General features: G+C 50.6%; 1 protein-coding gene across 1 annotated transcript in view; it reads right to left on the bottom strand.

Moving 5' to 3' along the window:
- Nucleotides 1-2,481: 2,481 nt before the first annotated feature.
- LOC101772604 overlaps nt 2,482-21,061 on the bottom strand; it is a 30,589-nt gene continuing 12,009 nt past the window's right edge. Inside the window, exon 2 of the mRNA XM_004973388.3 lies at nt 2,482-3,362. Within this exon, the coding sequence (XP_004973445.1) occupies nt 2,685-3,362 (678 nt within the window). The 3' untranslated portion in view covers nt 2,482-2,684. The remainder of the gene's footprint in view (nt 3,363-21,061) is intronic.

The following is a 21,061-nucleotide window of genomic DNA, read 5'->3' as shown; positions in this document are numbered from 1 at the left end:
AGGTGGGTTCGGGTGGGTCATCGGATTGAATCTGGAAAGACTACCCAAGTTTTTTGAAAAACATGGCAGCCCAGTTCTTGATGGAAAAAGGGGCATGGGGAACCCCTATGCCGACCTTCTAGGGCGTAGTGCCGCCTCTGAGAGGTTGATGTACTCAACAATAGTGTTGCTGATGCGTTCTAGCCCCACAGTTAGATTGGAGGGTGTGGGGTGGTGGGTTGCCACGAGGATGTCTGGGACCCTCTCTGAGAGAGAGATCACCGACTTGCTGGGCAAGTGGCGTGATGATCCTCGGGTGAAGACCTTGATTCGTCGGTGCAGATCCGACGGATGCCAAGCTGGTGGTGGACACCGAGTCGGCGAAGGAGATGGTGGAGTCGGAGTCCACCGGTATGCTCCCGAAGCGAGTTGGATCGGGTTGGCGAGGAAGTCCTTCATGCTCTCAGGGAAGATGACGCTGGGGCAGGGTGCCATCGATCTCGCTGGGGAGGATCTCATGATCACCCCTACCTGGTGCGCCAACTGTCATGTTTAGTGACCGACAATCCACCAGGGGGTTAACCAGGTGGTAGATTTGTAGGCCGGGGAGATCACAAGATCAAGAGCTCGAATGGTAACACAGGGGCGCAAGGTTTAGCAGGTTCGGGCCTTCGAAGAGTAATACCCTACATCCTATGTTCTGGTGGATTGTATTGCTGGTATGGGATGCAAAGAGTTGATGTGCGTTACCCTTGGGGGGGAGGGGGGGCATCCCTGGCCGCCTTATATAAGCTGACGACCTAGGGTTACAATCGGATATGATCTAATCCTAGTTGGTTGTTACATGGAAAGCAATCTGAATCGGTTTACAACAAGTATCCCAGGATATCCGGGCAGAATGTTGGCCCGGCCTCCTAGCTTGTACTCCACGTATTTTCATGCCTTGGCCCGCACGGCATGGTCGGGTGGGCGCACTTGCCAGGGCCGACCAGTATCCTGGTCGATGGGGACCCGTGAGTACCCTTATCCCTCATAAAGCTTTACTAGAATCCACCAGTTTCTAGTAGTGAACCTTGGCATATTTATAAGCTTACATAAGTTTAGGCCCTTAGACATTCATGATGTTGCGGTTAGTTGTGGGATAACATGTTTTTCATTAAACCACAAAATGTACATGTAAACAAAGGCCAAATCTACATTTTTGCTAGTTGTATATATTATGCTCAAGTTTTCAGGGCATTCCTTTCAAACTTGAACAAGTAAAGTGAATTCCTCCTCTTGTAACACAGCAGCCAAGATGTATTCAAAAATAGGATTTGAAACTGCAGAAAAGTGCAGATGAAATTAGCTCCATTGCGTGTCATTTTTATAGAGTGCATATGTGGTACAAAACCCATATGCACAACTTGTTGTTTTGGAAGTGCTGAACTTTTTTGGCTCATCTCCAGTCAGCATATTTTCTGTTTATTGGGGGATGGACACAGAAGAACTAATCCTGCTTAATTTTTTACAATGACATGTGAAGGAATCTGTAATCTTTACTACAGAAACTGGTTCGATCCTCCGCTGTGAACCAGATAATTAATTACGGGGCTTAAATTCACATTCTGGGAAAGCAAGTGTGACTGCTAATTTGGTACGGTTTTGCTGGATATGCTGTTACAAAAACTAATTTACTCTCGTGTTACAATTTCAGTTCATTGGACGTGTGAAGAATCGGTCTAGTTTCTGCAAGACGACTACTATACTGCAAGTTGGTTGTTGAATGGAGTAACAATAACCCTGTGATGTTTTGTAATGTCCTTTCTCTTTAGTATCATCCTGGACCTGTCATGGTGTACCGTAGACTTGCCCTTATTCTCATGCTGCCTTCAAAGACAGGCCTGTATGTTGAGTTCAGATCTTCAGGCCACGGACTTGGCGCACGCACTCTAGTGTTGTTGCAACAGTAATAGTACAGGTGAAACAATAGTAAGGCTACATGTCTTTGCTTCAGACTGCAGGCTATAGCCCTGAATCTATGTAACTGAGTGGGGAATGGTAAGATTTCTAAGGTTACTGCACCGTTTCGTTTCTATCCAAGCATGGGTTCATATGAGAACGGGCTAGGGCACCATGCATTGTTATCTTAACGAGGTAGGAGTAGCATGTATACTAGTATTAACTATTAATGTCAGTGTGTCTGCGCGCAAGAATGTTCTGGTGGTAGAATTTGTCTGAAACCACACCAAGTGCATGGTTGTTTGAGGAAATGATGAAATTTGAAGCTCAAACTTTTCATTATAAATTGCTGACGACTTTAGAAGAACGTGTACACAATCGGCTTCGAATTGTTGTTTATTACTTTATACTTCTCCGTTTCAAATTATTGGTTGTTTTAGTTTTTCGAGGGGCATAATTTTTTGCTATTATTCATCTAGATATAATATACATTTAGATGCATAATAATATCTATGGATCTACAAAAGTCAAAACGATCCACAATTTGAAACGGAGGGAATAGGAACCATAAAATTTGACCGTCAAAGTATTTACCGTCAAATTTTTATTTACTGCGGGCATGAAGTCAACCCAATTCAGTTTACAAACTGCCATTATATTCCATAAACGAATCCGAACAAACAAGCTGATGCAAAAAAGCAGAAACTAGCACGACATACGTGACAAGGAGCGAGTTTTGCAACACCAGACATCACTAGCGATTTTTATTCACTTGGGAGCAGACGAATAGTTGCCGCGACAAGAAACTCACCGGCATCGCCGTCAGGCATCACGACCACGAGCCCCTCGTCGCCGCCGCTCACGATGCCGAACGACACGTGCACGGGCTTGCTGTCCCTGAGCACCATGTCCGCCAGCCCGAGCTCCTGCCACTGGGCAACCTCAAGCTTGTACTGTCCGCCGCCGCCGCAGCTGCTGTCCGGCTGGCCGTCCGCCGTGCACCTCTCGACGCTCGTCCCTCCCCGCCCGTCCCCACCGGCAACGACGACGACCGAGAACTGGGCTGGCGCCTTGCCCATGCCGAACCTCTCTCTCGCCTGGGCGACGCAGGCGCCGGCGAGTGCGCGGTGATCGTCGGGCGCGCCGGCACCAGTGGTGGCGGGTCTGGCTCTGAAGAGGACAGTCTCAGCGGCGTGGCCGTCGTCGGCGCCGGCGAAGGCGTCGAGGGGGATGGACTTGGTGAGCGCGCGCGCGGCCATGGGGCGCTGGAAGTAGCTCGCGTACTGCATGAGCGGGTGGGTGACGAGCTCGCTCCGAGCCTTCATCTCGGCGTGCGTGCGCGCCCACGACAGGAGGAACCTCGTCAGCGACAGCGGGTCGGACAGCATCAGGCTGCAGCTCACGCCGACGGCGTAGCCCCCGTCGCCCTGGAACCGTGTCAGCTGCAGTAGTGTCGTGTTCATCACACATAAATTCCACTGAAAGATTAAGACGGTACTGCAAAAAAGCAGGTCTTTTTTGTTTGTTTTTTTGGTATAGTTGGGTTCAAAGAAAATCGGAGCAAATAGAGAATTGCTTTGAAATGTCCCTTTTGACCTGAAATTGTAACCGTTCGAGCAAATAGAGAATTTTGCTGTAAACTAATTCTAACTGGTGACTGAAAACTCTCACAACTTTAACTTGGATCGTCAATGACTTTCAACTGCAAACAAAAGCATTTAAGTGAGTAAGATTACCACATATCAAAAGCTTTCAGTCGGTGTTCTGTACCGCCGACTAGTGAATTACGCCGTGCTCACCTCACAATCGATGGCTAGAACACAAATACAAGGGTTTATACTAGTTCGGGATGAAACCATACGTCCAGTCCAGGATGAGAGTTTGTGTTCCTCAAGTCTGAGTGCACAGCAAGCTCAAAACGGGGTGCTCGCGAACATGCAAGTGTGAGAAGCATCAGAGAGAGTGAAAGGAAAACCCAACTCCCCTTATATAGGGCTTCGGGACTAGGCTACAGTGAGAAAGTCGGGGTCCCTCGACCCTAGCAGTTGAGACACCTAGTGGGGGAGTTCGGGACCCTTGGCTTGGTTTGACGTGATGGGCCCGCCGTGGAACAGCTTCCCATCCTATCCCTGCTCCTGTGGTGGTGGTGGGGGGGGGGGCACGCACCGTGCGGCATGGTAGGTGAGGCGCAGTGAGGCGGGTGTTGTGCAAGTCGTGGCAGCACTGTGCTGATTGTGGCTACCATCATGTTCGCCAACTCCCGTGACCAGAGGTGGTGTGCGATGCCTGCCGCTAGGGCACGTAGGAGCCTGGCTAGTGATTGTTGTTCGAATGACAGCCGGTGCTAGCGCCGCCAACCACCTGCCAAGTGGTCAGGAGCCCTCTTCTAGTTGGTGTCTGGTCCATGGGCCCTACATTGGTGCGTGCCCCCAGGTACAGCCCTACCCACACTTGGGATGTGATGGTAGGCAGGTAGCACAGGGTAGACTCTCAGGCATGCTGCGCGGGCCATGATGGCGCCACTGACCAAGGCGGTCCCTTGGGTGAAGTCACACCAGACGACTTGCCGATCCATTGCCACCCCTGCCTCCTATGCCGTGGCAGGTGCGGGGTGGGAAGGCGTGCGCGTCCCATCAGCATGGTGCATTGAATGTCGTGCATGCACCAGCCCTCGCATGGGGAGGCTAACTCCTACCCCTCCAGGCCCCAACATGGGGAAATTGGAGTGCCATGTGCCCCCGCCTGTCTCTAAGGTCGGGAGGTCGGTTAGTGGGCCGTTCCCATGCGTTTTGCCATACCTGGGCTGCATGGCCAATTGAGGGCCTTGGAGAGCTGCTCCCGTGAGGGTAACCATGGTACATGCACCTGTCATTAGCCCCCGAGCCTAGTCACAATTCGAAGAATCGGGAAGAGGGCCCCTTCCTCCGTGTTCGCCCGTAATAGATGGTGCTGTTGCGTTCCACTGGGTTTGCAAGAGCGGACCCAGTGGGTCTAGCCTCCAAGCCTCTAAAGGAGTCGGAGACTCGTTTAGAGAGCTAGCATGGTCATATCGGTGCGGTCGCTGATCCTTAGCATCTTGGTTGGTGTGCCCTTCGAGCCATCTTGTTTTCACTGTCATGATCAGATGGCTCCTCTTTGCCCTTCAGTTTCTGTGAGGTGCTCACTCTAGCCTATGACCTTGACAGTACTACACCGTCGCTTGCGCATGTTAGGAATCTCGAGGCCAAGCATTAGAGAGTCGTATTTGCGCACTAGTAAACAACAGCACCACTCTCACGTGCTTCCTGGCACTTCGCCTACCTTGGGAGCAGTGATGCTCAGGGGGCTAGCAGCCTGATCCGAAGAGCGATAGGATCCTCCCAAGAGCCCCGCTAGTGATATGCCCTCACATGCCATGTAGTAGCATCCCGCACAGTGGAGTGCTAAGGCTATAAATAGCAGCACCCGCCTCTAGCATTGGCCATCGTCGAGTTTTGAAGAGATGCCTCATAGAGAGTGTAGTAGATTCAGGCCCCCTTGGGCTAGGCTCTGGCTACCAATGGTCGGCCATTGTGCCTGCAGTGATTGGCGCTCGAAGAATGCTTGCAAGCGGCTTGGCACATCGAGGAGAATTTGCTGCTCTTCATGTCCCAGGTTCCTCATGTATTTGTTTGGTTCAGTGGGGCCTGCTCCATGTTTCTGCCACATATTGTTTGGGAGACTCAGGTCCTGCTGATGATTCCTTTAGAAATTGTTCGAGATGGGTTGGCATCCTCCTTTGCCCGGAATGATGGTGGTGCTTGCTCAAGCTATGAGGGCTTGTCCCCTCTTCGCCCCTTCCACGTAGTTGACCCTACAGGTGACAACACTACAAGAAAGCTTGCGATGAGCACGTCCACAGTGCCTCACCGCACTTGTAGCAGCCGCCTCCATGGCCTCTGGGTGTCACCCTGCATGGTGATACCTACACTTTTTTGCACTTGTAAGCGACCTTTGGCCGTCATCTTTGTGCTGAGTATTTGGTGAAATAAAGTCATTTTCTACCCGTTGTGTTCTTAGTTCGATCTGCGAAGTCGTTGGGAGGAGCCCCCGAGCACCTCTGCAGCTTATCCGGGGTTGTCCCCCACCCAATGCCAACCTGTTGTCTCTTTGTCATGGCCTAGCATCATCGGGCTGCCCCATTCGAGTTTAGACTGGTCAGCTCCTTGGCCTATGTCACGCCATGGAGCTGGTCGAAGGAAGGCCTTGAGGTTCGAGTAGGTTAGGGTCCCGGTCAGGGGCCTTTTCCTTCGTTCATCCCTTTGTGGGGACCAGTTGACTGCTTGCCATGTTGGCTGAACACAATCGCCTCCGGATCGTGGGAGTTTGGTTGTACCTCGCCGGGAGGCATTCCATAAATCTCGATCGCTTGCCCCATGGGTCCCCGACCTCCTGTGCAGGTGGTCGGGGGGCTCGCTGCCTTCCCACGAAGGATCCAAACACAAGAAAGAGAGGTTGGGTGGCTTCACGCTAGCCTAGTTGGAAGACACTGGGGCCAACCTCCTGTCCCTTGCTCTTTGATGTGTTTGGCCTAGGACGGCTGTGATCCCCACTGGTGGGCCAGCCTTTGAGTTCTTGACTTGTGTTCCCTAGGGGTAAGCCCAGTGATAGCGAGGGCGGTTCACCTCATGTCCCATGATGGCGGAGTAGTAGGGGAGGTGGTGCAGGAGTTGATGAGCTTGAGGTGGTAGGGTCACCTCACCCCATCACAACTTCATGGCGTGGGATGCACGTACGTGCACCGCGGCACCCACGCATGTCTCACGGAGCAGTTGTGGAGTGGGACCTGCCATGGCCATGTGAATTTCCCACGAGGAGGATTCGCACCTGCGGGTGCCGACCCATAAGTATCGCGGTCCCTTCCTCTTCTTGTCTTCTCCCCTACCCTCATCTTGCACAGCTGCTCACTAAGAGACTGAGAGAGAGAGAGAGAGAGAGAGAGAGATCGGGAGGGAGGGGGGTGAGGAGGAATCCGAGCAGCTCACCTTGCGCCTGCCAGCTCTGTCTGCCTGTGCCCGTCGGTGTTGCTCTCCATCCTCTCCTTCATGACCATGTCAGGATGGAGGCCCTCGGTGGTGACAAAGGCAAAGCTGGTGGAGCTCGTGAGCAAGGGGTTCCTTTCACCCAAGGAGAAAGCTGGGTGGCACACCATGGCGAGATAGCACTTCCCCCGGCCAAAAGTCGGCGAGGCGGTGCTCTTCACTGATTTCCATGTGCGCGGGTTCGAGCTACTAGTGCATCCCATCCTCCGTGGGCTTCTGTTTGAGCTCGAAATCGAGCCGCAACACCTCAACCCCAACGGCATGCTGTAGCTCGCCGGGTTTGTGGCACCATGTCAGGGGTTCCTCAGCATCGTGCTGCATGCCTTGCTGTTCCGGTGGATCTTCGAGATCCCCCTCGTAAGGTGAACAGCGACGACAGGGAGCTCGGGTTAGTGGGAGGTGTATTGATCTAGATGTGCATGGGGTTGTCGGAGTCATACCCCCAGATCAAGACGACTAATTCAAATCGTGGTTGGCACGCCAACTCATTCTACATCTGGAATCACGATGGCAGCAAGCTTCCTGACTTCACCAGTGCCCCTCCGGTGGAGAAGGTGACATGGAAGTGGGGGTGCCCCACGAAGGAGAAGAAGAAGGTGGACACCATTGTGGGCGTGGTGGAGAAACTGGTAAAAGGTGGAGTGATCGAGATCAGTGTCTTCTAGACCTTCCTCAAGCGGTGTGTGCAACTACTGAAGAAGTGCAACCACGCGCCGTTCGCGTTCCTTGCGAGGGACGACCCAACTTGGGAGAGGTCGGAGGCCCTATCCGATGATGAAGTGGCATCACGGGTGAGAGACCTTGTCGATAGTAAGGTGCCAGTGCTCGCGACCTTAGCAGTGCACCCAATGTCATTCTCGAAGGACTACGTGCTCAACGTGGTTTGCCTCCGACCTCACGTTGCCCTTCCTTTTTCCTTTTTTTATGCATCTGTGCGCAAAGCTCGAGCCGATGTTGGTGTATAGGGGCTCGAAAAGCCGATGTCAGTGTTCCACTCCCCTGATGGCAACCCCGGGGGGCTGAGTGTGCCGCCAAGTACCAGGTGGATGCCCAAGAGTAGGAATGCCTAAAGTGGAAGATGATCCGCGAGCGTGAGAGGCATTGCACCTAGGGGCTGTCGTCGGAGGAGGAGGAGGAAAATGATGGTGATGACAGTGAGGGCAGTGGTGCACCTGACCTCGAGGACTTGTTTGACGAGGGGATCTTGTGTGCTGGTCAGGAGGGTCTCCCCGATCCCTTCGACGAGGTCGCGCTGGGACGAGCGGCACCGTTGGTACGGGGAGCGGGATCGACCATCCGCCGTAGGGATAGGTGGCCCAGAAAGACACCACCCCAGTGCCCAATGCCAAAGCAAGCTCAAAGCACCCAGGGCGTCTAACGAGAGGTGTGAGGACCTACTAATCTCTCAGCCCAACCATCACAAGCAAAGGAACTCGGAAAAGCCCGCTCGTGGTGATCGGGCGTCGATGATCGCCACGGTGTTACCACCGCCACCTTCCGGCCCTCCACCGGGCTTGTCGACGAGGGTGGCATCTCCACCCCCACCTCAGGGAAGTCAGACATGAACGACGAACGTTAGTCAAGAGCGCTAGGGGATGCATCAATGGGTGGCCATCACCATGACCACTCTAGCGTGGTCGGGTGATCGACCGCGGCTAGGCGGGTTGGACCCGCTATGCCGCCCCTAAGATCAGCACCGACACCCATGGCTGCGTAACGTGGGTTGGGGTTCATGGCACCTACGACCTAGACGTAGGAGCTACCGTCGGTCCAGCTGCTGCAGGGGAGGACTGCTAGCAAGCATCCTCAGGCACCCCCACGCTCCTGACACCTTCGTGATGCCCACGGCACCACAGGGAGGTCCGAGAGAGGGTGTGAGGATGGAGGCTGCAGCACAGGGCCGCTATTGGCGCTCATTATCGACACCATTTTAGTGCCATTTAAGTGGTGTTTTTAGACTAATTCTTATACTAACCCATCACTTGGCACCTGAAATAACCTCATTATTGCATATGTGTTGTACTTTAGAGCATATTGTGTTTTGACACGAAATATGACATAATCAGAGGGTTTGTGTGCAGAACTTGATGGATAATTGGACGTGGGTCATCAAGAGGAACCTACATGTGAAAGGGGAGGACCAGATGGGCTAGAAAGGGCCTAGGCTGATCGGTCTAGTACCCTATAGGCCGATCGGCCTAACCTATTCTAAGGTCCGGTCGAGCTCCCATTTATTCGGTGTGAAGTCTATGATGCATCTAGGGTTTTTCCATCAACCATTCGTCTAGAGCCGCTTCCCACGAAGGACTACAAATACCCCCTATAGGACTACAAGCAAGGAGAGAAAGAGGAGAGAGGAAACACCACGCATACGCCATTCCATCGCCGCCACAGGTCAGGAACAGAGAGAACAATGCATCTACAGGAGGAAGACAGAGCTTGGGAGGAGGAGAAAACTCCCCAAGCTGATGAGCCTGGAGGTGCTCAGGCTGATTGGCCTAGGTCTTTCCTTTCCCTATTCACTGTCCTCTTTGGTCCAGCTGATCTACAGAGCATCCTTTATCCCCTTTTGCATTAACATGTGTAAGATCATGGGGTAAAGTTTCTGTTTGTCCTTGGGATCGTATGGAGATCTTGATTTGTAATCGTCGAACCACTTGTTGAAGATCTATTTGTTATCATTTATATCTTGATGATACTCTTTCATGTAATGGCTGGCCAGCGCTACTTTGGGTTGCTTTGTTGCTACCTAGAACAATCATCATGTCCTGTTCCTATTGTCCAATAGTTCATTATCCTTGGTAGTGACGGTATGCGAGAGGGAAAGTGTTGGGCATGGTTCACATTCACTCATGATAACACTTAGATCTAGTTCTTTCACTCATTGCGATTGCCTCTACAAGTGATCCTAGATCCCTAGGACAAGCGTTCCATCTACCTTGTTCACACCCTATACTCTCTATCTGCTTTCTTCTAGACTGCATAGCTCTTTGTTAGGATAATCTTATTCAATACATAGAGCTTTCAGTTACATTGATTAGTGCTTAGTTAAGCATGCAAATCCCTTATTCTATAGATTGATATACCTTGGGGGATTACTCTAAGGAAAAAGCTACAACTGATCCATGTGCTTGCAATTCACGAATTGACGCGCTACGCCAACAACCTTTTTTGGTGCCGTTGCCGGGGAAAAAGTTAGTTTTGCTACGTTTAAATTTGTATTAATTTTTTGTTAACCTCTACCATCTAATTTTTTGTCTAAAAAACCTTTGTTTTTGTTTTCATTTCTGTTGTCTAGATGGCTCTTCTCAATCAAAACCAAGCGTTCATCAAGGCTTCTCGGGATCAAGCGCAAGAACTACATGGAGAAGACCCCCGTGTACACGCCGGCTGACTATGGAGGCGATAGCTACTGGGAGGATGATAGGAGCCCTGGATCATAGGGTGCTGCAGGCCGCGGTGACAACGACGAGTACTTTGGGTGGATTTCAGATGGCAAGGACGACATGGAAGAGAAGCCGGATGGCCGCTGTCAAGACAAAGGCAAGGAAGAAGATCCATAAGACAACGGCCCGGAACCTAAAGAGCATTACCATGCATGCTTCCCTAAATGCAGGCAGAACATCCAATACCTCTTCGACGCCGTTGACGATGCCATGCAAGCCATGGAGGTGCTAAACCATAAGATGGAGGAGAATGAGCGTCATCAGGTAAATGACTACAAGTTCTTGAACATGAACGTGAGGAAGCTCTGCTGGATGTGTGACAACATGAGGAGGAACAAAAGCCATGGAGGAGGAAGCAGCAACCGCCCCATGTGTAGCAACTGCAGGCAGCAGCACTAGTGCGTGTACAAGCGTCTCATTCCTTTGTACTTTATGCAGTTACAATGAGGACATCTTAGATTTTAAGCATGTGGGGGGCAGGGGAGGATCACCACTCGCATGGAGTTTTTGGAGTCAATTTAGTCGAGTTGAGTCCTATGGGAGTCTAAATTAGTGTTTTTGTTTCAATCAAAAGTAGATGAAGTAGTAGTATTCTTAAGATTCTGGGAAGACTTAGGCCTAGATCGCTAATTTAGCGTCTTTGTGAGAAGAAGCATGAATAAAATTCGAGGATCGTACGTGTGTTTTTAGTGTTTACCTTTGCTCGCTTGTCTTTTACTTTGCCTTTGCAACACTTGATCATGAGCCTTGTCTTGAATTCTAAATTTTTGTTGTGGAGTTTAGTAATTGATTTGTCTTTGCAAAACCCATGCTCTAACATGATCTAGTACTTTGGTTTTAATTATGCTTTATGAGTAAGGCTTAAATTGGTGGTAATTTAAATTTTTATTGCTTATCTATAACCTCTATAGGCCGATTGGCCTGGGGTCCTCCACCCTCGGTTTGCATGTAGAAAATTCCTGGAAGTCTCTTGGAATGTTCTAATGCTATTTATGAAGGGTCTTCATTCAGAGGAGGTTCGGAGAAAAGATGAAAAATAAAAGAAAAAGGGAAGAAGAATGAAAATAAAGAGAAAAAGAAAAATAATAGAAAGGTAAAATGAAACAAAGAGAGGAGTTTTTGTTATCATGAAGATCAAGAGAAGAGCAAAGAAGGATAACCTTGTTGTTCACATAACGGATTTTCTTTTCAACCATGTGCAATCCAACAGTGAGGACATCTTATGTGCCTTAGAGTAATTAATTTTTTGCCTTTGCACATGTCCACCATTCTATATGTTGTCACCCTTGGAAACCTCATATTATGTGGATATTTTCCTAAACATTGGCTCGAAAGGTAAGAAACCGTTAGAGTTTTCTTAATTCGATAATAAGTGTTGATTCCAACTACTCTTGTCCAAGCGCCACAATATGATTGAGCGACCTTTGAGAGATGAGAGCTTGCAAACAAATAGGGTAGCCACCTTTTAATTGAGCGACATGAAAGTACCTAGAAGAGAAATATGGTTTCAATTCTTGTTGTAGGGAGATTGTTTTATGATGAAAGAAAAACCCTCCAAGGTGAGCCAGAAAGTAAGTGTGATTGATTCATGAAGCTACTTAGTTCTAATAAAAGCTGTGGGGAAGTCTTTGCTTAGATAATTCCTTGAACACCCACACTTTGATTATCTTTGCTACTCCTCTGATCTTTTGTTTGAGGGCTAGGTGCTTGACTCGCTTGCTTAGGTTTGGTTCAAGATCTTTGTTCAACCCTTTTGAGAGTTTGTAGACATCTGTCTTGCTCGAGGACGAGCAAGTGCTAAGCGTGGGAGGATTGTTGGCGCTCGTTATTGACAACTTTTAAGGGCCATTTAAGTGATGTTTTCAGACTAATTCTTATATTAACCCACCACCTGGCACCTGAAATAACCTGGTTAATGCATTTGTGTTGTATTTTGGAGGATATTGTGTTTTGATAGGAAGTACAACATAATCAGAGGATTTGTGTGTGAAGCTTGATGGATAGTTGGACGTGGGTCGTCAAGAGGAGCCTACACGTGAAAGGGGAGGACCAGATGGGCCAGAAAAGGGCCCAGGCCAATTGGCCTAGTACCCTATAAGCCAATCGGCCTAGCCTGTTCTGAGGCCCGGTAAAACTCCCGTTTCTTTGATGCAAAATCTACGATGCATATAGGGTTTTTCCATCGACCATTCGTCTAGAGCCGCCTCCCACGAAGGACTATAAATACCCCCTAAAGGACTACAAGCAAGGATAGAAAGAGAAGAGAGAGGAAACACCACGCATACACCATTTCACCATTGTCACAAGGTCAGGAATAGAGAGAAGATTGGATCTACAGGAGGCCACCCAAAATGGAGCTCGGGAGGAGGAGAAAACACCCCAAGCCGATTAGCCTAGAGGTGCTCAAGCCGATCGGCCTGGGGCTTTCCTTCCCCCATTCATCATCCTCTTCGGTCCAGCTAATCTACAGAGCATCCTTTATCCCCTTTTGCATCAACATGTGTATGATCATAGGGTAAAGTCTCTTTTTGTCCTTGGGGTTGTATGGAGATCTTGATTTGTAATCGCCGAACCACTTGTTCAAGATCTATTTGTTATCATTTATATCTTGATGATGCTCTTTCATGTAATGGCTGCCCAGTGCTACTTTAGGTTGCTTTGTTGCTACCTAGAACAATCATCCTGACATGTTCTTGTTGTGTAATAGTTTATTATCCTTGCATAGTGACGGTATGCGAGAGGAGAAGTGTTGGGTATGGTTCACTTTCACTCACGATAACACTTAGGTCTAGTTTGTTCACTCATGGAGATTGCATCTACAAGTGATCCTAGATCCCTAGGACAAGCATTCCATCTACCTTGTTCACACCCTATACTCTTTACCTGCTTTGATCTAGACTGCTTAGCTCTTTATTAGCATAATCTTATTCAATACATAGAGCTTTTGGTTACATTGATTAGTGATTATTAGTTAAGCATGCAAATCCCTTGTTCCAAGGCTTATAAACGTTGGGGGATTACTCAAAGGGAAAAGTTACAACCAATCTGTGCGCTTGCGGTTCACAAATTGGTGCACTAATTGCTGCCAATAGCCGCGCGGTGGCCGTCCTGCCTCCTTCCACCCTAGCACAGGTGCAACCATCGCCAACGGCATCATCGGCGCAGTGCTGCACCGCGCTGCTCCCACTGGGCCGGTCAGAGAGGTAAGTGTTCTCGATTCCTTCAATTTTCTTCCTTTGTTGGATGCATGTGCGAATTTTGATTTTTGACCCAATTTGTAATCTTTGTTTTTGCCAGAGAGTTCGTTCCCAATATTAGCATCTAGCCCACCTCAGTGGGGGTTCATGAAGCACGTCATTCGGTTGGTGCTGACCCTGGTAGAGGTGTGGACACGTCGGCATGCCGCCGGTAGCCAGTGCCGGTCTCCCCTCAGTGACCATGCTATCCATGGGGGTCAATAGCTCGGGCATAGCAGAGGCTCGAGTGTCCATCGTGGCTGCGCTGGCCGCCATGGAGGTGACCGACGTGGAGGATTCCTCATCCACGGAGGGAACGATGGGAGGAGGTGTGGATTTGACCATTGCAAGCCAATCCCCCTGCAGGGTCAAAGCCCTACACTGTAGCTTAGCTCGGGCACAGCAGAGGCCCGAGTGTCCATCACGGCTGCACTGGCCGCCATGGAGGTGATCGACGTGGAGGATTCCTCATCCACGGAGGGAACAATGGGAGGAGGTGTGGATTTCACCATTGCAAGCTAGTCCCCCTGCAGGGTCAAAGCCCTACCCTGTAGCTAGCCCTACCGAAGGGTCCATCGGGCCTGGGCCTGGTCCTTATCAGGGTGTTGCCTAGGTCTGAGGTTGGCCTGACTTTGACCTGGGTGCATCCCTGACACCCTCACAAGGCCCTGTGCACCCTTGACGATGGCTGCAAGCGCGCGTCGTGGGCTAGCATCATCGGGCATGGCGAGAAAGTCCGCGATGACCTAGGAAAGGCCCAGGTGCTGCTTGTTGTGGCATTGGGGGCCCTGACGGGCGCTCTAATATTGATAGAGGAGGAGGTTCTTCTGCTCGAGCAAGTAACCCTCCTACCCCCTTTCCGGTGTTGAGGGATAAGGGTACCCACGGGTCCCCACCGACCAAGATACTGGCTGGCCTGACAAGTGTGCCCTGCCCGACCATGGCATGTGGGGCAAGGCGTGAAGTTCGATGAAGCACAAGCTTGAGGCCGGGCGAACCGATTCAGCCTGGATATCACGGGATACTTGCGGTCAACTGACTCAGATTGATTTCCTTGTAACAACCGACTAATATTAGATCCTATTTGACTTGTAACCTTTGGTCGTCAGCCTATATAAGGAAGTCAGGGGTGCCCCCCGAGGACACGTTAACTCTTCACACCTACGATCAGCAATACAATCCACTAGAACATAGAACGTAGGGTATTACTATCCAGAGGTCTAAACCTATCTAAACCTTGTGCCCCTGTGTTACCATTTGAGTTCTTGGTCCTATGATCTCCCCAACCTATAAATCTACTACTTGAGTAACCCCTTGGTTGACTGCCGGTCACTAAATCCGACTGGTGTTGTTTTTGGTTTGGGTTCTTTTGCTCGTGGTGGTTAGGTTTTGATTGCATGATCTGCTACTTTTTTCTAGGAGCTATTGGGTATCTCGATGAGGAAATCTGAGTTCTAGCGAGGCGCATACAAGTTGCAGAAGAGGGAGGTTGCCGACCAATGGCGGCTGGCATACACAACATTCGAGGTAGAGCATGCACGCGTGGAGGTGTAGCAGTTGCAGCAGGAGCTCACCATGGCTCGATCCGAGGCGGAGGCTACTCAGGCTGCATAGCGCCATACCGAGGATGCCGCCACCCAAGCTGCATGGACTACGGAGGTTATAAGGAGAGAGTTCGCCGACCGTGTGGTTCAGGACCGGGTGCAGGTCATCAAACGGGCTTGCCAGGTGGAGGAGATGAAAGCGTTCGTGGCGACAATGGAGCGCTCCCGTCAGTGTACCGAGACCGCCAGGGTGGAGGCGGAGCAGGCTCGGCAAACCTTGGTGACCAAGGTCCACACCCTCAGAGCGATCTGCAACAGTAGGATCCTAGCTTCCCTTGGTGCTTTTGTTTTCCTCTAACCTTTGTGCTGATTCTGATCGGGAGCTCAACCTTTCAGGATTGCAAGACGAGGCGACCTCGGCCCTCCAGCAACAAGTGGCGGCAAGCACCAAGTGTAGGAGGTGGTCGGTGAGATTGACATGCTCCAAGGTGCGGCTGAGGCATTGTGATTATGTGTTTGGGGGAAGGGGCACAGAGCGCGGGCTCTCTGGTGGACCAGCTCGGGGTGGCCCGAGATCACTAACGGGCGTCAATATGGTGCCCTCATTGCCTTCATGTCCATGGCCATACACTATGAGGGTGTGAACTTTGCCACCGTAGGGAGTGGGTACACGAGGAAACAATTGGGTGAGGAGATCCATGTGCTCAGGAAGGCTCTGGCGGTAAGCCCTCAATAGCTGGTCAGTCAGGTCTCACCCTCCAACATCCAGGACCGACGCTCAGCTCCTGCAGAGTAGATTTTTAGCCCTTTGAAGCTCAGATATTTTGTAACAGATGTTTTGATTATCAAGAACTTGTTTGGAATTTGTCTTTAAGTTCAGTTTTCTAGCTGTGTTGCGTTACTTTCTCATTTTCCCTTTGCTTGGTGTGCAGTAAAGCTTGGGAGCTAGCCCGCGGGGCTTTCTTCCACAATTTGGTTGCACGATGTGGGTCGGGATCACGATAAGCAAGTTTTCGCGGCTAAGGTATTCATATGTATGTAGCCCCCCGAGAGGGTCATGCCTGTCACCCGCACAGGTTGGTATGAACCGCTCGGAATAGGGAGAAGAAAGGGAAAGAGGTGGTGGGAATGATGGGCTTTTCATTGTTTATAACAAAGAATGAGTAAGGGTAGAAGCGACGTAGCAGCTCAATGTTCCTTGAATTGGTGAGGACGTTGCCATTCTTATCCTTAAAGCGATAATCCCCCAGGAGTAGGACTTTGGCGATGGTGTTGGGTCCTTCCCAAGGTGGCGTGAGCTGGTGCTTGCCCTTGGTGGTTGGACCCGTTGGAGGACCAGGTCCCTAACCTAGAAGGCCCAACCTTGAACGCTCTTGTTGTAGTATCGTCGGAGGGCCGGCTAGGATTTGTCTGATCAAAGGAGTGCCATGTCACGCCCTCATCTAGCTAGTCAAGCATGTTTTGGTGAGCCTCCTCCGACCTTGCCTCGTTGTACACCTTGACTCGCAGTGCACCATAGTCGAGGTTGGTTGCGAGCACAACCTTCGCGTCGTACACCATGAAGAAGGGTGTGAACCTTGTGGACTTATTCAGTGTTGTTGTGAAGCTCCAGAGCATGGCAGGTACCTCACTAGCCCAGTGCCCCGTGAACTTGTCAAGGCAGTCGAATATGCGGGGTTTGAAACCCTGCAAAACCATGCCGTTGGCACGCTCGACTTGGCCATTGGTGCGCAGGTGGGTCACGGAGGCCTAGTCCACCTGGATGTTGTGTCGTCGTAGAATGGAGGAACTTCTTCCCCATGAACTGGGTGCTGTTATCAATGATGATGGAGTTCAAGACCCCAAACTGATACACGATGTCGAGTAAGAACTGAACCGCTGCCGCGGATGTGACCTTTGTGATGGGCTTCACCTCGATCAAATTGGTGAACTTGTCCACTACCAAGAGGAGGCGGGTGTAGCCCCTGGCCGCTCTTTTGAAAGGCATAACCAAATCAAGGTCCTAGACCACGAATGGCCACGTGATGGGGATGGTTTGTAGCTCCTGCGTAGAGAGGTCAGTATGTCGTGCATAGTACTGCCACCCTTTGTAGGTGTGCATGATCTGTTGGGCGTTAGTGTTTGTAGTCAGCCAGTAGAATCCTTGCAAGAAGGCTTTGCTGACCAGCATCCTCAGCACCGCGTGGTGGCCGCAGGTGCCAGTGTGGATATCTAGAAGTAGCAGGTTTCCCTGCTCGCGTGGAATGCACCTCTGGAGAATTTCAGATGGGCTATGCTTGTAGAGCTCCTCCCCAATGATGATTAAGGACTATGCATGCCCGGCGAGCTGTCAGGCCTTAGTTGCATCGCTAGTGAGGGTGCCTTGCTAGAGGTAGTTGAGGAAGGGCATGGGCCAGTCAGGCTCAGTTGTCTCGACCTCTTGATTGGGCCCCCATTTTCTTAGGGCCCGAGGTTGGCTTCAATGCTTGATTGTGGTCGGGGGCAGTGGGACCCAAGGTCAGGTTGGGCATCTTGAAAAGCTTGATGAGCACCCCAGGCGGCGCATACTCCGTGCTGGACACGAGCTTTGCCAGGAAATCGACACACGGTTTTCAAACATGAGGATGTGATGTAGCTCGATCCCATCGAACTTGTCCTCAAGTTTTCACACCTTGTTGTAGTACGTGACCATCTTGTCATTGCGGCACAATGCTTCCTTCATGACCTGGTCAATGACCAGCTTCGAATGGCCCCTAACATAGAGGCGACAGATGCTCAGGTTGAAGGCAATCTTTAAGACATGAATGAGGGCTTCATATTCCACCACATTGTAGTTGGTGTGAAAGTGCAGGAGGATTGCACATTCCATGCGATTCCCCTTGGCTGAGGTGTGTATGACCCCAGCCCCCACGCCCATCGCCATAAGTGATCCATCGAAGTACATCATCCAGTACTCCTAGTCCCTCAAGGGTGGCGGGGTCTGGACCTCGGTCCATTCGTCCATGAAGTCAGCAAGGACCTGTGATTTGATTGTGGTCCTTAGCATGTAGGAGATCTGGTGGCCCATGAGCTCTGTTGCCTACTTGGCCACTCGCCCCGAGGCGACACCGATGTTACCACCACTATGGGATGGCTCTCAAAAGTAGTGGAGGAGATTGTGCGTGGCGATGAGGATGACATAGATCATCTTTTGTATTTGGGGGTAGTGGACCTTTGGTGTCAGAGAGTACCTTACTGATTAAGTACATCGGCCTCTGCTCCGTGAGGACGTGTCCTGACTCTACGTGCTCCACGATAAGGGTCGTGCTGACCACCTGCATGGTTGCGGTGATGTAGAGCAGTAGGGGCTCGTCTGGTCTAGGCGAGATCGAGGTCAGCGGTGAGGCTAAGAAAGCCTTCAACTTGTCAAATGCCTCCTGAGCTTCGTCGTTCCACAAGAACTGGTAAGACTTCTTCAGGAGCTTGTATAGGGGCATGCCACGCTCCCTAAGTCATGTCATGAAGTGGCTGAGGCTAAGCACCCCATTAGCTTCTGAGCACCCTTGAGGTTGGTGATCGGCCCTAAGTTCCTGATCGCCGCTATCTTCTCTAGGTTGGCTTCGAGGCCATGCTTGAAGATGATGAACCCTAGGAGTTTCCCCTTGGCACCCCAAAGACGCATTTCTCCAGGTTGAGCATGATGTTGTAGCACCTAAGACACTCGAACACATCCCTCAAGTTGGTGATGAGCTGCTCGGCCTTCTTGGACTTAACGATGATGTCACCGATGGACACCTTGACGGTGTCATCGACCAACAAGTCTAGGCACTGGTGCATGCACCTTTGGTACCTGGTGTAGAGAAGTAGATGGGAAACACCACACACCCTAATGAGGAAGGTTGACCTCTATATATATATGGCTAATATGGCTTGAAGTACAAGGAATGCATCAAGTGTACAAGGAAAGGATAAATACATCCTAATATACATATATACTTCCTAATACCTAGAGCCCATGTTCTTGAGCCCAAAGGGCATCATGATGTAGCAGTACACACCAAATGGGGTGATGAATGAGGTCACGAGCTAGTCGGACTCCATCGCAATCTGGTGATAGCCTGAATAGGCATCCAGAAAGCACAGGACTTCGCATCCTGTGGTCAAATCAACCACCTAATCGATGCGCGGCAAGGGATATAGTACCTTGGGGTATGATTTATTTATACTAGTGTAGTCGACGCACATGAGCTAGGTGCCATTTTTCTTCCACACAAGCACTGGATTGGCTAGCCACTCGGGGTGGAACACCTCTTTGATGAACCCTGCCGCTAGGAGCCGGGCTATCTCTTCACCTATTGCCTTTCACTTCTCGTTGTTGTAGTGGCACAAGCGTTGCTTGACCAGTCTGGCATCTGGCCTGATGTCAAGGGCATGCTCAGCAACCTCCCTGAGGATTCCCAGCATGTTAGAGGGCTTCCACGTGAACATATCCCGATTGGCGCGCAGGAAGTCAATGAGCTCGCTCCCATTTCGTGGATAGCATGGTGCCGATCCACACCACTTTGCTGGGGTCCTCAGGGTCGATCTGGACCATCTTGGTATCCTTCGTGGGCTTGAAGGCACCCGACGTGGAGGCCTTGTTGGAGTCGAGGTGACCTCCTCCGTGGCCTTCTAGATCTCACGAAACTCTAGGGAGCAGATTGTCTAGGTGGCAAGCTTGCAGTTCTCCTTATCGCAGAGTTGGGCATTGTTGACGGTCCTTATGATAGAAATTTGACCGTCACACTACTCAAAGAATAAAGAAAAACTAACATTCCTTACTCACATAATTGTTATCAATAACCTAGTTCCACATGTATTGGCAAATAAGTTATTTCAAGGATACATATCTATACAAGAGAGGAAACATGCGCGAACATGGACGAAACACACAGAAGAACACTAGACGCGTACATGATAGATAAGAGGGCCCACATGCTAGAGCAAACTAGCCCAATCCAGCATGGGTCCAAAAGGGAAAGCGCTGAGGTCCAACCAGTAGCCCACCAGACAAAGGCGGTGGGGAGGAGGCCCAGCCCAGGGTCGGCCAAACCTGGATAGGGTCCCTTCACCCTTATCTTCCACGTGGCGATCGCTGGTGGACTCCCTATAGCGGTTGGGGAAGATTCCCCGTGGATGCCTCCCGGGAACCACCCTCAACTACCTATAAAAGGAGGAGACCCCCCCCTCTCACACACACCACCCTTGAAGCCTCTCTCCCTCTCTCTCTTGCTACTCTTGTAATCCTTAGGCTAGTGGAGCTAGGATAGAGCTGAATTCTTATAGTGCTAAGCTAGTCTTCGGGTTTGTTGGGGACGTAACCTCTGGCTCTCGGTATGGCTTTGTACTCGACTTGTTGGTGTTCTATCTATAAAGAGTATGGTTGTTATGCTATTTCGGTAGTGTATTATGCCATGACTTGTGCTTTATTAAGTTATACTCGTATGCTTAGGCTAAATTATGCTACCGCATCGGTTCATTGTGCCTTCAGGCTTGCTCTAGCTCTATGCCTGTCGATCATCATGGTCGGGGTTCTGGAGGGGCTAGAGTAGTGATCACGTATATGAGCGTGGTGCTCGAGCACGTTGGGATCTATCGAATATGACTATGCCCCACGGTCTGAGGGGTAGGCGGTAGGTGGTGACAGCCCTGTCCGTCCCTTGTAGTTCCCCACGTTCGGGTATGGTGTAGGAGTTCTAAAGGATACCTTGCCTTGGTAGACTAGGGACGGATATTCTCCCCGTAATGTTGTATGCCTAGAGTTAGCTCTAACCGTGTGCTTGTATGACCTTTCCTAGTATAGATAGTTGCCACTAGGACCTCTTGGACGCCTTGCTCCCGCTAACCTTAAGCTTATT

This window comes from Setaria italica, chromosome VI, assembly GCF_000263155.2.
Source record: "Setaria italica strain Yugu1 chromosome VI, Setaria_italica_v2.0, whole genome shotgun sequence".
Classification (NCBI taxonomy): domain Eukaryota; kingdom Viridiplantae; phylum Streptophyta; class Magnoliopsida; order Poales; family Poaceae; genus Setaria; species Setaria italica.
The sequence above is the reverse complement of the archived record's forward strand: the minus strand, read 5'-3'. Positions and strand labels throughout refer to the sequence as shown.